Source organism: Meles meles, chromosome 14, assembly GCF_922984935.1.
Source record: "Meles meles chromosome 14, mMelMel3.1 paternal haplotype, whole genome shotgun sequence".
NCBI classification, from domain to species: Eukaryota; Metazoa; Chordata; class Mammalia; order Carnivora; family Mustelidae; genus Meles; species Meles meles.
Genome location: NC_060079.1, coordinates 32142712 through 32160775, shown reverse-complemented (window position 1 = coordinate 32160775; position 18064 = coordinate 32142712). Strand labels below are relative to the sequence as shown.

General features: G+C 35.6%; 1 protein-coding gene across 9 annotated transcripts in view; it reads left to right on the top strand.

Annotated features, from left to right (window-relative positions):
* Positions 1–18064, top strand: part of NAA16 (N-alpha-acetyltransferase 16, NatA auxiliary subunit) — a 65734-nt gene that overhangs the window by 11418 nt on the left and 36252 nt on the right. For 7 of the 9 annotated variants that reach the window (XR_006821499.1, XR_006821500.1, XM_046028359.1 and 4 more), the window contains 4 exons: positions 489–642; positions 5135–5254; positions 7687–7782; positions 14371–14477. Coding sequence is in view for 7 of the 9 variants with exons in the window: in XM_046028359.1 (XP_045884315.1) it covers positions 489–642; positions 5135–5254; positions 7687–7782; positions 14371–14477 (477 nt within the window). In the remaining 2 variants the exon portion in view is untranslated. The remainder of the gene's footprint in view (positions 1–488; positions 643–5134; positions 5255–7686; positions 7783–14370; positions 14478–18064) is intronic. The other 2 variants (XM_046028366.1, XM_046028361.1) reach the window with 2 other exon arrangements.

The window sequence follows — 18064 nt, the reverse complement described above, 5'->3', positions numbered from 1 at the left end:
TCAAAACAATATTGTTCTGATCCATGAACACGATTTGAAATGTCTCTCCATTTCCATAGGTCTTTAATCTCTCAGCATGCTTTCAGTCTTTAATGTATAGGTCTTACTTCCTAGATTTATTCCTAAATATTTTTTTCTTTTAGGTGTTACTGTGAATGGAATTATTTTAGTTTTATTTTTGGATTGTTGGTTGCTAGTATATGGAAGTATAATTGGTTTTTGTATTTTGATCATGTATTCTGTCACCTTGCTAAACTTTTTTATTTTAGTAGTTTTTTACATACTTTTCTGTGGGTATAGGATTTGCTGACCTGAATCTTTACTTTGCCATAGGCAGAAATGCCACCTTTTTGTTTATTTTAAAGAATGTGTTATTGTCTTCTATTTGTAATTGCTTCTTTTAGCCTATGTGAATGACTTTTCTGAGGAAGCAATTAAAGATCTATAACTGTTTTGTGTAATTATATAAATAATTCAATTTTTTTCAGGTTCCTCCCAACAAAATAGACTACGAATATAGTGAACTAATATTATACCAGAATCAAGTGATGAGAGAGGCAGATCTATTTCAGGAATCTTTGGAACATATAGAAACATATGAGAAACAAATATGTGATAAACTTTTGGTGGAAGAAATTAAAGGTAGGTTGACCTGCTTTTTCTTTTTTAGTGTCCTCAATTAAAGAACAAAAACTATACACTTTATTCTCTCCTAACATTTAAATAAGACTTGCTATATAATAAAAAGTTTTGTTGTTAAGTCATTATTTATTAAGTTGATCCTCATAATAATACTATGTATGGTTGTTACTTCCATTTTAGAGTTGAGGGGCTAAGGAACAAAGAGGTTAAGTGACTTGCCCAAAGTCATATAGCCAAGTAAGCTCGGTAGTACTACATTTGAGTCTATCCAGATTCCATTTTCTTAGGCAGTATGTTATACTGCCTTCATATCTTCTCCCCTCCCCCAAATATGTGTCCATGAAACAAATAAATAAATTACGATGAGAATAGTAAATGATAACACCGAAGTCACCATAAAAGCAAGATTCCTTTATTTTCAATATGGGCTAAGTATGAAGGCAGGATCCTGATAAATAGCTTGTTAAAAATGGGCCAAACACATTTTTTTAAAACAAAGTTTTGCTCATCAGTTACCATTCTCTGAGCAATACTATAATAAAATGTCGAACTAAAGTAATAATGAGTTTAAAACTAAAGCTTCATATAGTTGTAGGACTTCTGAAGCTTAATAAAAATAATAGCTAATGTTTATTTACTTTTCCTGTGTCTCAGAGTATGGTAATTGTTTAAACTGTTTTATTTCATTTGATTTTTTAGCACTTCTAACATAGGTAGATCATCCCCATTTTATAGTTTAAACTGTTCTATTTCATTTAATTTTTTAGCACTTCTAACATGGGTAGATTATCCCCATTTTATAGTTGAGGAAACTAAAATTTAGAGAGGTTAAGGACTTGCCCAAAGTCACCTTGCCTTTTAGGTGGTAGAGTTAATTTCTAAACACATCTTCCTGACTTCAGAACCCTTACTTTTTTTTTTTTTTTTACTTTATATTTTATTTTATCTTTTAAAGATTTTATTTATTTATTTGTCAGAGAGAGAGAGAGAGCGTGGCACAAGCAGGAGAAGCAGCAGGCAGAGGGAGAAGCAGACCCCCCACTGAGCAGGGAGCCCAATACAGGACTTGATCCCAGAACCCTAGGATCATGACCTGAGCCGAAGGCAGATGCTTAACCGACTGAGTCACCCAGGTGTCCCTATTATTTATTTATTTTTTAAAGTAAACTCTGCACCCAACATGGGGTTTGAACTCATGACCCCAAGATCAAGAGTCACATGCTCTACCAACTGAGCCAGTCAATCCCCATACTTTTTTAAATCTAAAAATAGTCTTCATTTTTATAGAGCAATTTTAGGTTCACAACAAAATTTAGTGGGGGTATAGAGATTTCACATACACCCTCTGTTGCCACACATGTAAGGCTTGGGCCACCCTCTGCCTCCGCCATATCAACATCCCCTACCAGAATAGTACATTTGTTGTAATTAGTGAACCCCCACATTGACAGGTAATTACCATCCAGAGTCTACAGTTTACATTAAGGTTCACTCTTGTCTAGGTTTTGAGAAATATCTCCACCATTGTAGTCATATAGAGTAGTCTAACTGCCCTAAAAATCCTCTGTGCTGTCTGTTTCTTTCTCCTTGCCCCCAACTCCTGGCTACCACTGATCCTTTTACTATCTCCATAGATGTGCCTTTTCCAGAATGTCATATAGTTGGAATCATGTAGTATGTAGGTTTTTTAGATTAGCTTCTTTCACTTAGTAATTCAAGATTTCTTCATGTCTTTTTATGAATCCTTACTTTCTCTTTCCCTTTCATGAGTCCTTTCTAACTGCTATACTCTGCTCTTCCAATTAATGTACAGTAACTTACTGATTAATTTTTGTGAATAATACTAATATTGACAACACTTTTAATTTTTATTTTATGTATTTATTTTTATTTATTTTTCCCCAGTTTTAATTTAAATTCCAGTTAGTTAACATACAGTGTAATATTAGTTTCATGTGTAGAATTTAGTGATTCAGCACTCAGTGCTCATCACAACTGCCCTCCTTAATACCCATCACCCATTTTACCCATCCCCACTCACCTCCTCTCCAGCAACCCTCAGTTTGTTCTCTATTGTTAAGAGTTGGCTTTGTGTTTACCTGTCTTTTTCCCCCCTATGTCATCTGTTGTTTTTTTTTTAAGTTCCACATATGTGTGAAATTGTACAGTATTTCTTTCTCTGACTAATTTCACTTAACATAATCATCTCTAGCTCCATCCCTCTCATTGCAAATGGCAAGGTTTCATTCTTTTTCATGGCTGAGTAATATCATTGTGTATATAATATACCACATCTTCTTTATCCATTCTTCAGGCAATGGATGTTTGGACTCTTTCCATAATTTGGCTATTGAACAACACTATTTTTCAAACTGTTGGTAAAATGGGGATAAATAATTTTAATGTTCTGGTTTCTTTTTTCTATCACTTATAATTGATAAGAGCAAAGAAAAATGACAATTATTTTCACATTCTGATGTATTATTGCTGTTTCTTGATTAAATATTAGCTTAGGTTGCTTTTTGTCTCTTGTGACATCGATCCAGAATGCAGTGATTAAGAAGTAGATATGAGGGGCGCCTGGGTGGCTCAGTAGTTTAGGCCGCTGCCTTCGGCTCGGGTCGTGGTCTCGGGGTCCTGGGATCGAGTCCCGCATCGGGCTCTCTGCTCAGCAGGGAGCCTGCTTCCCTCTCACTCTCTCTGCCTGCCTCTCTGCCTACTTGTGATCTCTCTGTCAAATAAAAAAAAAAATTAAAAAAAAAATCTTAAAAAAAAAAAAAGAAGTAGATATGATGTATGAGATGAATTCTAGTTAAAAAGTCTGCAAATTGTCATGTAACCATATTCATCCATATGTTGCTAGTGAGGGTAATTTGGGAGTCTTCATTTTGAATATAAAGCCAGTGCTTTATACTGTTTATAGAGACAAGTTACAGTATTTTTATTTTTTCAGTGAACTGTGCAGGCCCAGAGGCCTTTGGTATTTACAGATTTATGTATTTTGTAGTCCTTAGCTTATTAAGATCTTTTTATAAACTTAAAAAATGTTGTTAGAGATTTTCACTAATTTATGCATATGCAGTTGTGCTTACTTGTTCTGTGTTCCTCTAGTAATAACTTTTGCCTGTGGTGGAAGCAGATAATAGAATTGAAAAATATGTTTTTGTCTTTTTACCTAGGATAAGCAGGGTAAAAATTGGACTAGCCAGCAATTAGTTTTGGAGGAGTGGGGCACGTTTATAGTTTTAGGTAGCAAACATTTATGTATATTCGTTTTTACCAAGCACTGTGCTAACCCCTTTAAATTAATTCATTTATCACAAAAACAAACTGAGGTAGTTGATATTTTATAGGTAAATGGACATAGGAATTTTGTGCGAGAAAGTGGTAAAACTGGAAATTGCATTTGGTTAGTCTTCCTCTAGAGCTTGAGTTTTATATATATATATATATATATGTAAATAGTGAAATAATAGTATATAATAACTACTTCAACATATTGTCTCCTCCAAGATGATGAAACCTGAAATAAAACATCTGAAGACATGTTCAAAGGGTTATTTCTTTGAGATAGATTGGGGAAGAGGAAGTCTTAGTGATAGGAAGTTGAGATATATCTTTTTTTAAGAATCTCCCTTTTATCTTGGGTTAGATGTGCTTTCCTTTATATCGGATTAGTTTAGATACTCATTTCCCGTACCTGCTTTTTTTTTTTTTTTAACGATTTGTTTATTTGAGAGAGAGAGTGAGAGAATGCGTGTGTGCATTCATGAGCAGGGTGAGGGGCGGAGGGAGAGAGAGAGAATCTTCAGCAAATTCCTTGTGGGGAGTCAGGTCAGCCACTCAACCAACTAAGCCCCTCAAACACCCCTCCCATGCCTACTTTCAATTAGTATGGCTTAGTAAAAGGATTTGAACCTTAGGGGCGACCCACATGTGAACCTGGTTTGTGTGGTTTCTTGCTGTGAAGTGGTACTTAGTGTTTTTTTTTTTACTGAGTTAAACTTCTCCAATTTTAGTGACGTTGAAAGGAAGCTAAGAGAACTGAATGGAGAATTGTTTAATAAATGATTTGATGAGGTAGAGTACATTCAAATCTAGCAGTAGGAATGTAGGGATGTTTCATTAGAATTATTTACCAGTCTATAGAGGGAGTCTTTAAGTATCTTAAAGGGTATATAAAAATGTGCACAATCCAAATATTTTTACTAAGAATTTAAATATCCTGTGTGTATATTTGGGATGTAGAGGGGAGCCAGAAATAAATGTTAGTATAATAGAATGTTATATAGAATGAAGGTTCATTTCTGAAGTCAAGCTGTGAATTAGTCTGTGTTGAGTTGGTTAAACTGCAGCATGCCCCAAAGGGAAGCACGTACGGTTCTGTTTTTCATAAACATCTGTTATGCTAATAATGCTTAGTGAAGTCTATGAGATCAGAAGGGTATTTAATGTTTAAGTAAAATGAATGTGAATTTAAACTCAATTTTAGGGGAAATGCTGTTGAAATTGGGAAGATTAAAAGAAGCCAGTGAAGTATTCAAAAACTTGATTGATCGGAATGCAGAAAATTGGTGTTATTATGAAGGCTTGGAAAAAGCTCTGCAACTTAGTATGTAATGATTTTTCTCCTCTACATAATCTTAACTAGTGTTTGAAGTAAATGTGCAGTTGTAATAATATTTGAAGACAAATATTTTTAGCCTTAGCATTTATTTTTCCATTTAGGAAAATTATAGGTTAAACATGGCAGTGAAGAGGAATTTAGATATTTATTTATATGTAAGTGATGAATGCTCAAAGATAATTTTAAGTTCCTTAACCCATTAAAGTGTTACCAATTTAGACTAACCAGAGAGCTGGGGAACAAAACAAGCATTCCCTTTCTGGGAAGTTTAATATTTTTTAAAGAATTAGAGGTTTGTTACCCTCAGCCTCTAAGCATGAGAATTAGGCCAAAGAAATTTTGCTGAGGGTATGTAGTGTACAGCATTGACATGAAAATTATTTTCTTAATTTCAAACTAGCTTAATTTGTGTAAAGCAAAATTTTATGTATTTTCTTTTCAAATTAGGTGACCTATCCTTTTTAGAAATCTATAGTATTTTTCCAAATTTTCCTTAATAGTCTCATAATTAAATCTTAAGACCAGTTAATACCCCTAGTAGATTTACTTATGGATAAATACATGGCTGAAATAATTATGAAAATATGGCTCAAGGGGGTTGAAACAGCAGAACTTTTAAATTAAAAAATATGGTAAAAATAGGTAGCTATTCATAATCATTTATAGAAATGTGAGCTATGAGAAAAATTTGTTTTACCCTACTCACTCTTACAAATTAATCCAGGTTTTCTGTGTGTGTTTAAAATTTAATATCATGAATAATTAATTTCCTTCCTTAAATTGTTTTTACAAAAATGATGAAAATTAAAATATTAATTAGATCATTAATTTGTGTCTTTAAAAATCAGGACAAAAGTCATAATATGTTTGGAGGTTGGAAAGGTGAGATAACTATGATGTTTTTCTTTATCAGTTATTGACATGTAGTTAATAATAGAGATATTTAAATGTTTAGTATAATGAATATATGTTCCATGTCAAGATCCATGCTTACTCTAAAATGTATTGATTACAAAACTAATTACATTACTTTATCTTTTTAGGTTTCCTCCTTAGGACCTTTTCTCCCCCATGGTAAGTTCTGGAGCTCCAACTTGTGACTTCAAGTAGGGCATTGAAATGGTTTGGTTTTGCCTTAATTTTACTTACAGTTAGAAGATTTGTTGTATCTGGGATAGTGAAGAAAATTTTTTTTACACTCTTTAGATTAGGCATAAATATGAGACCTGCTTTTTAAAAATATGCAGTAAATAGACTTCATGTAAATTTTAGTGTAAGGGTTCTTGATATTTCTTGAAGTCTCCAAATTGTTAAAGGACTATGAAAATTATCTTTCCTATATCCCAAGTTTTGAATCCCAGCACATTGGAGCTCCAAAACATACCATTGGGGGAAGGAAAGAGTCTAAACAAAATCAAACATTACTTTTTTTAAGTATCATATTTATAATCTTGAGAGTGAACACTAGATTTAATACAGAGATACCTTGATCGTTAGTACGAGGGGTTCTTCTTAAAATAATATTTCTGTTTTCTGAATGAAAATTAATTAAAAACCTTACAGTTTAAAATCAGGTTTGTTTGCTTTTTCTTTAAATTCTCCTGTAAATTGTCGTTTGCTTACATGAAATAAAATCTGTCTTTGAAAATTATGCAGGATATTATTTTCGAATAACAAAGTAGACCCAGATCCTACTTTGCAAATTGTTGCTGCAGAGTAACATATAGTTTATATTGAGTACTATAAAATTAGGTTTGTCGTGGGAGGGAAGACAACTTTCTGTTAGAAGTATTTTTTATATCATTGTATTTACAGGGAGAAATAATTGCCACTTTAAACAGTCTATACTAACGGGGTTCTTTTTAATGGATTTTCATTGAAGATTTTAAATGTCAAAGCTACCTTAAAAATTTAGTTCATCTTTTAAACTATAAAACATTTACATTCATGATGCTGAAACGGTTGCTTTTTAAAACCTAATCAATCAGTAGTGCTCGCTTCAGCAGCACATATGTTAAAGCCTAACCACTTAGCAGTTACAGGCTTTTTTGGGGTGTGTGTAGGCCTCACTAAGTTAGAGAATTTGTATGAGAAAAGTTAGAAGCGGGCGCTTTGTTTTTCATGGGTTGTGCACTAAGGAATATAAGAGAAGCGCTGCATATCTTGAGTCTGTGTGTCTTGTATGCGTCTGACTTAAGTTGGATGTAGAATCTGTTGTGATGAAGTTTTGGATTTCTCTGGAGATTGGGTTTAAAATGGTGTTTTGCTGATGCTATTATTTTACCGCCAGAGTTTTTTAATATTGACAATGCAATCTTTCTTTATTACAGTTTATTACAGTTTTTAAAGTTTATTAGCATTTTATCATAGATAAAAGTTCTGATGCTTTGAATCTCACACATATTTACTGATAATAGGCACTTTAGAAGAGAGGCTTCAAATTTATGAAGAAATTAGTAAGCAGCACCCCAGAGCAATTTCACCTAGAAGATTACCTTTGAATCTTGCCCCAGGTAATACTAGGATATCTTTTGTAACACTAATAATTATTTGTTATTCAACATCATTCACATTAAAAAAAACTTGTTTCTGGTACAGAGTTTACTTTACATCTACACATGTCTTGGGGGTGGGAGTGATCAGTTATAAACTTATTCATGTGTTAATAAGTGTGTGTAGCATATAGCTATATGTTGCTTTCAAGTATCCAAAGTTATCCATATAAGATTGTTTTTCTTATGTGACTTTAAATATTAAACAGCAGATTTAGAAGATAAATTAAGTGCTGTAGAATTGATGACAAATTGTATGTGAGGTATTGTGATTTAAGTGGTAGAAGTTTTGAAGTTTTAGGTTTTCTTTTTGAGCCTACATTCAGAGAAAGCATGGTGAGCCCTTTGTGCCCCCCCACAGTGTTGAAGAACATCGCCATTCACTCTGAAGGCCCTCTCTCCTCAAAGTTGTCCACTTTCCTGAAATTTGCCTGTGTCACGCTGTTGTTTTTAGAGAACTCCGTATATTTTGTATCTCTAGGAAACAGAACACCTCCCCCCCACTTTTGTACTTGTGTAAATCAGAGCACTGTGGTATGTATTGTGACTTGCATTTATCGAATAGTGGTGTATTCACGACCTTGATCCAAGTTTGCATGCAGTTGAACTCCTTCACTTTGGGGCTGTAGAGGAGGTAAAAGTGTGTTAGTTCTTCGGATAATTAATATCTTTGTTGATGATTTTATAGAAAATTGTGCCTTTTTCTTAAAGTTGTCTTTATTTTTAGTTGAAAATGCTATAGATCACTATTGATCTGTGATCTATGGGACTTCTCACTTGTCTTTTGACATAAGTCAGACCCTGGAAAGCTAAACAACTTAAAAAAATCTAGTCTAGGCATGGGGTGAGGAGGTGGTTTATTTTCTAATGAGTTTTCATTTATAGTGGAAATATTTGTTTAAATAATTGGGTTATAATTTTCTTTATCAAAAGATTCATGGAAATTAAAAAGTTTTTTAGTGGACTAACTTTAAAAATATATCAAGTACCTATTAGAAGCATATTGTATTAGACAGTCGGTACGAGTTTGTTATAAACAGTTTATTTTCCACTAGTACATCTCAGATGATAAATAGTATTCTTCTGATGCTCCCATTTTTGTTGTGGCTTTATGAAATATTGAAAGCAGATTTCCCTCAGGTTTTTCAGGGAACATCAAGCTCAAGTGGATAGTATCAGGCTCAGTGGGGAGGGTGACTTGTTTGCTGAGATATTCTTTAGGCAGGTGAGTTGGGGAAGCTTTGGGCTGAACCCAGCAATCAGGTTTCTGCGGGACTTGTTGGAACTTTCATACATGCATTGTGAATTTCTGAGATGTGAGGAGGAGCATTCCCATAATAAAAGTGTTTTGTTGAAGATGCTTGGCCCCATGTTTCTGTATGTCTTTTTTTAAGTAACAGCATTTGAAATATAATTCACATACCATAAAATTCACTTTTTAAAGTATGCAGCTCAGTGTATTAGTGTGTTCATGGAATTGTGCAACCATTATCACTATCCGGTTTCAGAAAATTTTCACCATTCCCAAAAGAAGCCTCACACTCACTAGTGGTTTCTCCCTGACCTCCTAGTACCAGACAACCGTTAATCTACTTCCTTTGCCTGCATTTGCCTCTTTGGGAATTTCATATAAGTGGAATCCTACCATATGTGGCCTTTGGTGTCTGGCTTCTTTTTTTTAATCAGTCTCAATGTGTGTCTTATGTCACATTGTGAGTGGGGATATTCTTTTAGTTTGGAACTTTCAAATGCATTCATTGGCCTCTTAGAAAAGAAAGAAGACTCACTTAACTTTAAGATTATTATTATTTTTTTAAAGATTTTATTAATCCGTTTGACAGAAAAAGAGATCACAAGTAGGCAGAGAGGCAGGCAGAAGGGGGGCAAGCAGGCTCCCTGCTGAGTAGAGAGCCCGATGCGGGGCTCAATGCAGGGCTCGATCCCAGGACCCCGAGATCATGACCTGAGCAGAAGGCAGAGGCTTAACCCACTGAGCCATGCAGGTGCCCCTCTAAGATGATTACTAACAAGATATCTTAGGCCTGTTTTTCCTTTATGGAACATGGGGCTTCAACTTTACAGTTCCTCAGTTCTTTTCACAGTTCATAAAGTTTGCCAAAAGCTCTTAGTGCATGATAAGAAATACATTTTTACTGAAAGGCAGCTTGGAACCAACTGTGGATTGTAGAGTGTGATTTAGTTTTTTGTGGCCTTATCATGGACTCTCTGGGATTCTGTCTTTGAAATGCTAAAGGAGTCTTTATACAAGATGAGGCTCAGTTGAAGGATCTTAGGGCATGGGCTTCAAAGTCAACTTCACTGTGAGGTTCTAACACATACGGATTTACAAAGCTCCAGTGAGCATAAATAAAATCCTACAGATACCTGTGCAGAAATTGAATCCTTCGTGGTGTTCTGCCTGTCTAGAAATATTTTTATGTACAATAAGAAAGGTATTTTGGCATTATCAAAAGCAGTAAGATTTTTGTTTAAGAAACATCATGGAACTTGAGAATGTAAGGTGAAAGTTTTGAAAAAGAGTTTTTTCAGTTTTGAGGTAAAAAGGCTTAAAACTGGGACACCTGGTCAGTCAGTTAAGTGACTGCCTTCGGCTCAAGTCATGATCCCAGGGTCCTGGGATCGAGCTCCCTGCTCAGTGGGGAGCCTGCTTCTCCCTCTCCCTCTGCTGCTTTGCCTGCTTGTGTCGTGTCTCTGTCAAATAAATAAATAAAATCTAAAAAAAAAAAAGGCTTAAAATTATGGAGTAGCGAACACAGAAGTCCTAGGTAGATTTTCCAACAGCCTAAATATTAAGCACTGTGAAAATAATGCAGGAATATTGCAACTTTTCCAAAGAAGTAGTTTAATTCATCATTTTCTATTCTGTTATACAGATGAGAGGGAAGGAGTTGGTTCCAGACGATTAAATACAAAGTTCTCATCAAATTTTGCTCCATTCTTTATGGGTTATTTATTATTGAGGTGTAATTACACATAATATTGTATAAATTTAAGGTGTGCAATTGTTGATTTGAAAAATTATAATATTATCATAGTGGTATCATAGTATGTTGGCTTACACCTCCACTAGGTCACATAATTATCATTTCTTTTTTTTTTTTTTAAAGATTTTATTTATTTATTTGACAGACAGAGATCACAAGTAGGCAGAGAGGCAGGCAGAGATAGAGGAGGAAGCAGGCTCCCTGCTGAGCAGAGAGCCCGATGCGGGGCTCGATCCCAGGACCCTGGGATCATGACCTGAGCTGAAGGCAGAGGCCTCAACCCACTGAGCCACCCAGGTGCCCCTATCATTTCTTTTTTATAGTGAGAGCATTCTCCATTATTTAAAATAAATTCCCAGTGAATCAGCTAGTCTTATCTTGCTGATTGTGTTAATTATTTCAGCAGTGGATTTTGAGACAGCAGTTTTTATTTGAATCCACACTAATCATCCAGAGAAGAATTAGCATAGCATCTGTGCTATGACCTGTTTGGTAAGCTGTAATGCTAACAGGCACTAATGAGTGATGGTCTTTTTTCCCCTAAAGGAAAGTCTGGCGGGGTTGGGAGTTACTAAAAATTATTTTTAAATAACTAGGAAGAAGAAAGATAGATTGTTTTGTGGAAGGGTTTTTCTTATGCCTAAAGAAAGCGTTTGGGAGATGGATAATGGTAACTAATTTTGGAATAGAGCATGTGATGGAGCATTTGAGTAGCTGTCTGTGGGCCTCTTGTTTAGATAATGCATTATTATAGTTCCAGATAAAAGATTATAAAAAGGGTTTTTTTAAAGATTTTTATTTATTTGTTTGACAGACAGAGATCACAAGTAGGCAGAGAGGCAGGCAGAGGGAGAGAAGGAAGCAGGGTCCCTGCTGAGCAGAGAGCCCAATGTGGGGCTGTGTCATAGGACCCTGGGATCATGACCTGAGCCAAAGGCAGAGGCTTAACCCACTGAGCCACCCAGGCACCCCTATAAAAAGGTTTTTAAGTGCAAAGTTTTTTTCCTGTTTATCCTCTACCTACCAAGTTTACTTCTCTAGAGGCTGCCATTGTTATCGGTAGGTAGCGTATTCTTGCATAAATATACTGTGCATATACAAGCAAAAATGTATGGGGTAGGGGTTCGTGTATAGCTTTCCTTTTTTATCCCTCTTTGTACAAAAGTGGTAATAGCATAGATTGCTGTGCACTTGGTTTTGTCATATATCTGTGCTTAAATTCGCACAGAAAGAGCTCCCTCCTTTCTCCTAGCTGCTCAGTCTAAATAACAGTTTAATAGGAGATGAGGCTTTCAATATTATGGATAATCGAGAGTTGAGTATATTGTCTTTTAACTCCAATCTGCCACGATGGTCTGAATTGACTGAGAAAGTTGACCAAGAAGAGGAGTTGAGAATAGCCTCTGACATGAAGATAAAATGCTTCTTTTTCTCAGTGGATGTCAGCAAATTTGGAAAAGACTCCTTTTTTTTTTTTTAAGATTTAATTTATTTATTTGAGAGAGTGAGAGAGCAAGCACGAGCAGAGGGGAGGGGCAGAGGGAGAAGCAGACTCCCCACAGCAGGGAGCTCAATCCCAGGACCCTGAGATCATGACCTAAGCTGAAGGCAGACATTTAACCACCTGAGCCACCCAGGCGCCCCTGGAAAAGATTATTAACTACAGAAATATAGTAGCTGTCAGATATCAAGGCCTATAATAGTAGACATTTACTGAGTGGTTACTGTATGCCCGATACTCTGTTTACTGCTATATATTTACCTGGTTTGAGCCATGTGGGAGCACTCTTGAGGCTGCTGGCATTGTTGGCTTCACCTGCAGTGGGGAAAGAGGACGTTAGTGGACAGGTTATTTGCTCAAGGTCACACACAGAGGAGGTGGAAGAACGCACATTTCTCTAAGTACCTACATCTCACTGTCCACCACGATACTGTTAACTTTTGCCTTATATCAAAGTGTTGGAAAGACTTGATCTCTGAAACTACTTTTGAGTTTTAAAGAAGTAATGATGTGTCTTTAACCCAGAGTGAAATTTTGTGTTGTTTTGGTAATCTGATTTTCAAAACACTTACACTTTGTATATGATCTGATAAAAGATTAGAGATTATCTGAAAATGAAAACAGTCTGTATAGTAACTTGAGTTAACAAATGTCAAACATGTTTTTATGTTTGATAAATATTCCTTTCCCTCAAGAAAATTTAAATATCTCTTTCAAATTTTTGTGACATAATTATATTTGAGTACGCATGTTTTGTTCAATATAGTCAGTCACAACAATAAAAATAAACACTTTGGGTTGTTGGTATTTTTTTTGTCAAGTGTTGTTTCATAATGAAACCATAGAGGTAGTTTCAGTAGTTTTACTTTAGGTTAAGCCATTTATGACATATATATCTTTTTTTAATTTTATTTTAAATGAGTGAGCAAATCCATGTCCCTGTATATTAACTCTTACTGTCAAAATAATTAAAGCTTTAAGTGAGTTAAAGGCTTTGTGTTGTATTTTTTTTTAAAGATTTTATTTATTTATTTGACAGAGAGAGAGATCACAAGTAGGTAGAGAGGCAGGCAGAGAGAGAGGGGGAAGCAGGCTCCCTGCTGAGCAGAGAGCCCGATGTGGGGCTCCATCCCAGGACCACGAGATCATGACCTGAGCTGAAGGTAGAGGCTTAACCCATTGAGCCACCCAGGCACCCCTCGTGTTGTATTTAAAATGAAAATTTTTCTAATTTTTTCTGCTTCCAGAAAGTGATGACGAGGTTTTTTTGTTAGGGTTTAACCATAATAGAATTATTTACTTGATGTTGCAAATAGGGTATTTAATTCTAATGTTAAAATGCTCTGGGGCTCAGTCTAATGTCTAACAAAAGTTTATTTTGCTTATTTTCCATCTTGCCCACTGGAATGCTAAGTTCCATGAGGGCAGAATTTTTTTTTTTAATTGTTTTAATCACAGCTATATCGCTAATACCTAGAACAGTGCCTGGCACAAGGTGGGTCCTTGAAAGGTGATTGTGGAATGAATGTTGAAGTAAAGCACTTGTTCATTTGGAAAACATCTTCAAATTCTGCTTTAGTGTTTAACAAGATATTTTGGCTGCTAATTGAATATAGTGCTGGTTACAGTAGGCTCTTATTATAGTCTGCAGAGTATTTTCTGAGGTGTCTGCAGATGAGGACTGAGTCTGCTGGTTAGTTAGATTAGGAAAGAGACTTGCTATGGGGACTGTATTCAGGATGGTTAGTAAGTAACTTTTTCACTCTACTTAAAGCTGCACAATGATTTTCTTTACTTACCTTTTGAAGTGTTCTTTGAAGATATTTCAAACAGGATCCAGGGAAAAGTATAGTTGCCAACTAAGATCCTTAGTGTTATCCTTTTTTGGTGGTTAAGAGTCAAGCAATAATGCTGACAGACTTTTGGGTTTAAAAATAGGATGGGGGATCATTGTTTTTGAGGGAGCTATATTTTAATTTGTAAAATCATTTTGAGAACTGTTTGCATCAATTGAAGTATAACAAAGTACACTTTTGTTTCTAGGTGAAAAATTTAGAGAACTAATGGATAAGTTCCTGAGGGTTAACTTCAGTAAAGGCTGCCCACCCTTGTTTACTACTTTGAAATCTTTATATTACAATACAGAAAAGGTAAAATTTGGTCTTTATTCAGTTTTGCTATAATCTTTTTACTAACTTATTATAGAAAGATTTCAATGTAAATAATATGCTATGATTTAATAATTTTCTCTCTTCTAGTATTCACCTTAGTTTAATAACAGATGAACTGAAATTATATGTATGTAGGATAAATACTATCAAAGGTATCGTCAGCCTGTGAAGTTTACAGAATAAAGGCTTTATAAAAGCACTAAGATTATAAAGGTTGTTTTGAATGGGTGTACTTTTCTCATAGAATTTGAAATTTGATATTGACACCAGAAGTCTGTATTTAAATATTTCATGATTATTATTTCATAGTTTATAGATTTTTTAAAGTTTGTTATGCATTATGCATGCTTTTAATATTAGAGCATGAACAGTCAAGTTAGTGCAACAGTAAAGTGCCATTTGGTCTTCAGACTATTACTAGTTTTAACTAGTAGGCAACATTTTAATAAGTAAGAATAGTTTTGGCTCTTTCTTAAATGAAAAGAATAGTATTTGTCTACCTTTAAAATTAGAAAATGGGCACTTGGTCTTAAATTAGGTACTTGGAAAATTAAAAATGAATAGAAAACAAGTTATATTTCTGTTTCTGGGCATTGCTTTTTCTTTCTTTTTTTTTTTTTTTTAAAGATTTTATTTATTTATTTGACAGAGAGAAATCACAAGTAGATGGAGAGGCAGGCGGGGGGGGGGGGGAAGCAGGCTCCCCGCTGAGCAGAGAGCCCGAGGCGGGACTCAATCCCAGGACCCTGAGATCATGACCTGAGCCAAAGGCAGCAGCTTAACCCACTGAGCCACCCAGGCGCTCTGCTTTTTTTTCTTAAGGTGTAAAGTCTTGTGTTCTTTTCTGTAGTCAGAATTCCTGAAAGTTACTAGGGGATAAAGAAAAGATTTTATTAGACGTGGTAAAATATTTATAGTGAAATCTATCACTTATGAGTTTAGTTTTGACCCATAATTTGTAAACTTGCAGTAGTTGTGAATATAATATATGGAAAACAAGGTCAATGATAGGTAGTATAACCGAAGATACTTTCTTTTCTGGGGAAGCAGTTTTCATAAATAAAATGGAACAACTGATAATATCTAGTGCTCCATAAGTAAAAAGTGTCATTTACATTTTTTTAGAAAGTTTCTGGTTCCTTAGTGTCTGTAGTATCCTTTATTTGATTTTAGTGGTGCTGCTGTCACTTTTTGATAGTGTTTGATTCATGGGAAAACATGGAACAGTGCCTACCAATAATTTCTGTAGGTTATTTAAAATAACGTTTGCCAAAATTCCTCCCTTACTCTTTTTGGCAAGGGTGAGGGAAAAAAGGTAAGACGAGACGTCAGAAATAATAAAGAACTTAACGTGTGTGAGTTCAAATACAGGTTTCTCCCACAACCTGAAAGTAGAGTGTTCCTGTGAGATTTCTCTTGCTGAAGTGGTGTAAAGTTTGAAGAGCAGTTAGCATTAATTTACCTGGAAAGTCTCTTGAACATTAATATAGATTTGAAAATTTTTTGAAATCCCCAGGCCCAAAAATTACCTCTCTTGGCTTTTCTGATATCTTAGGACACATCTTGCTGACAGATACACAAACCAAATCAAGACAAAGCACAGATGCTCATGGACAAAGTTCACATCTAGGGTAACTTGACACTGAATGTCCTTCCTGGGGGACTGAGCTTGGCAGTGTCCCTCAATGCTCAGAGTGTGCGATGCCTCTGTAAGGGCTCACTGCAAAACAAATGCTGAGCACTGATTTCACTTTCTGCCTTTTTCTGGGGAACCGAAGGTACCAGCGTCTGTCTTTGGTAAAAATGAAGTGGTGTCATGTGAGGAGCAAGCTTTCAACAAGCCTGAGACACTGGTACTGTTTTTGTAATAATATCTTGTGGCAGCTGCTGAATATAGTGTCTTCAAAGGATTTGTTCCTCTTAAGCCACTGAGCCTTCACGGGCTCTCTCAGTTTTCACAAGGGGCACAGGCTTTTCTTCTTCCTCTTCTTCTTCTTTTTTTTTGAAAGATTTTGTTTATCTGTTTGACAGAGAGCACAGAAGCAGGGGGAGTGAGAGAGGGAGGAGCAAACTTCTCGCTGAGCAGGGAGCCAGATGTGGGGCTCAATCCCAGGACCCCGGGATCACAACCCCAAGGCAGATGCTTTAATGACTGAACCACCCAGGTGCCCCAGACTTTTCTTTTTTTAAATACCCCCCCCCATATTGACCCCAAATGACCATCGTAAAGATGTAAAACATTTCTTGGTATTTTATACAGCATGCAAATTACTTTTTTTTTTTTTTTAAAGATTTTACTTATTTATTCGACAGGCAGAGATCACAAGTAGGCGGAGAGGCAGGTAGAGAGAGAGAGAGGAGGAAGCAGACTCTCTGTGGAGGAGAGAGCCCAATGTGGGGCTCAATCCCAGGACCCTGGGATCATGACCTGAGCCGAAGGCAGAGGCTTTAACCCACTGAGCCACCCAGGTGCCCCTACCTTTTTTTTTTTATTTTTAAAGATTTTATTTATTTATTTGACAGAGAGAGATCACAAATAGGCAGAGAGGCAGGCACAGAGAGAGAGAGGGAAGCAGGCTCTTCGCTGAGCAGAGAGCCCGATGCGGGACTCGATCCCAGGACTCTGAGATCATGACCTGAGCCGAAGGCAGTGGCTTAACACACTGAGCCACCCAGGTGCCCTGCCCCTATATTTTTAAAGAAGGAACTGAGAGTATATTAATTTATATAGGAACCTTTGACATCTCTTTAGTGTTATCTTTAAGCATGGAATAGGAATGTTTACCAAGTGCTTTTGAAAACTGAATTAAACCACAGAAAATTCAGTTCAGGTTATTAGAACTTAGTATTGTAAGAAAAAAATGTACAAGCATGGGGAGTACTTTTCAAATAAATAATTACGGCCACGTGTATTTGTCACTTGTCCTAATAAGGGTGTTTTAAAATTGACTTCTAACCAGTAGTAAGTATTGTAGCTAAACACTGCATTTTAACTCTGGAGGAAGTATTTAGAAGAGGTTAAGGCTGATAAACATTTATAGTTTCATAAACTTCTGAGTCTTAAAGAATGATCCATGTTAGGTAGCGTGAAAATAAAATAATATTTTGAAGTTAGACCAGGATATAGTACAATTGTAAAAAAGTATTTTAAAAATGCCTGCAGCATTTTAAATTGTGAATATGCAATTTAGAAGTATGGAGAGCATTTTTTGGATAATTCCTGTCAAGGTTTTTTTCCCGTGAATTTATTTGTGGTGTCTGTATGTAGCTGTAATAATTCTGGCCATAAAGTTTTGTTTTTCCCTTTCCCCCCTTGCAAGTTCGTAAGTATTTTATGTGTTATTTTATAGTCTTCCTTACCTTCCTTTTTGATGACTGCATGCTCTTTTATCAGTCATACCTCCATTGTTGAACTTTGGTTTTCCAAACTGTCACTGTTAAAAAAAACCATTATAAATATCTTTGATCACGTACCTTTACTCAGGATTATTTCCGTCTTACAAATTCTCAGGATAAATTAATGGGTAAAAGGTGTGTACATTTTGTGATTCTCAGTAAACACTGGT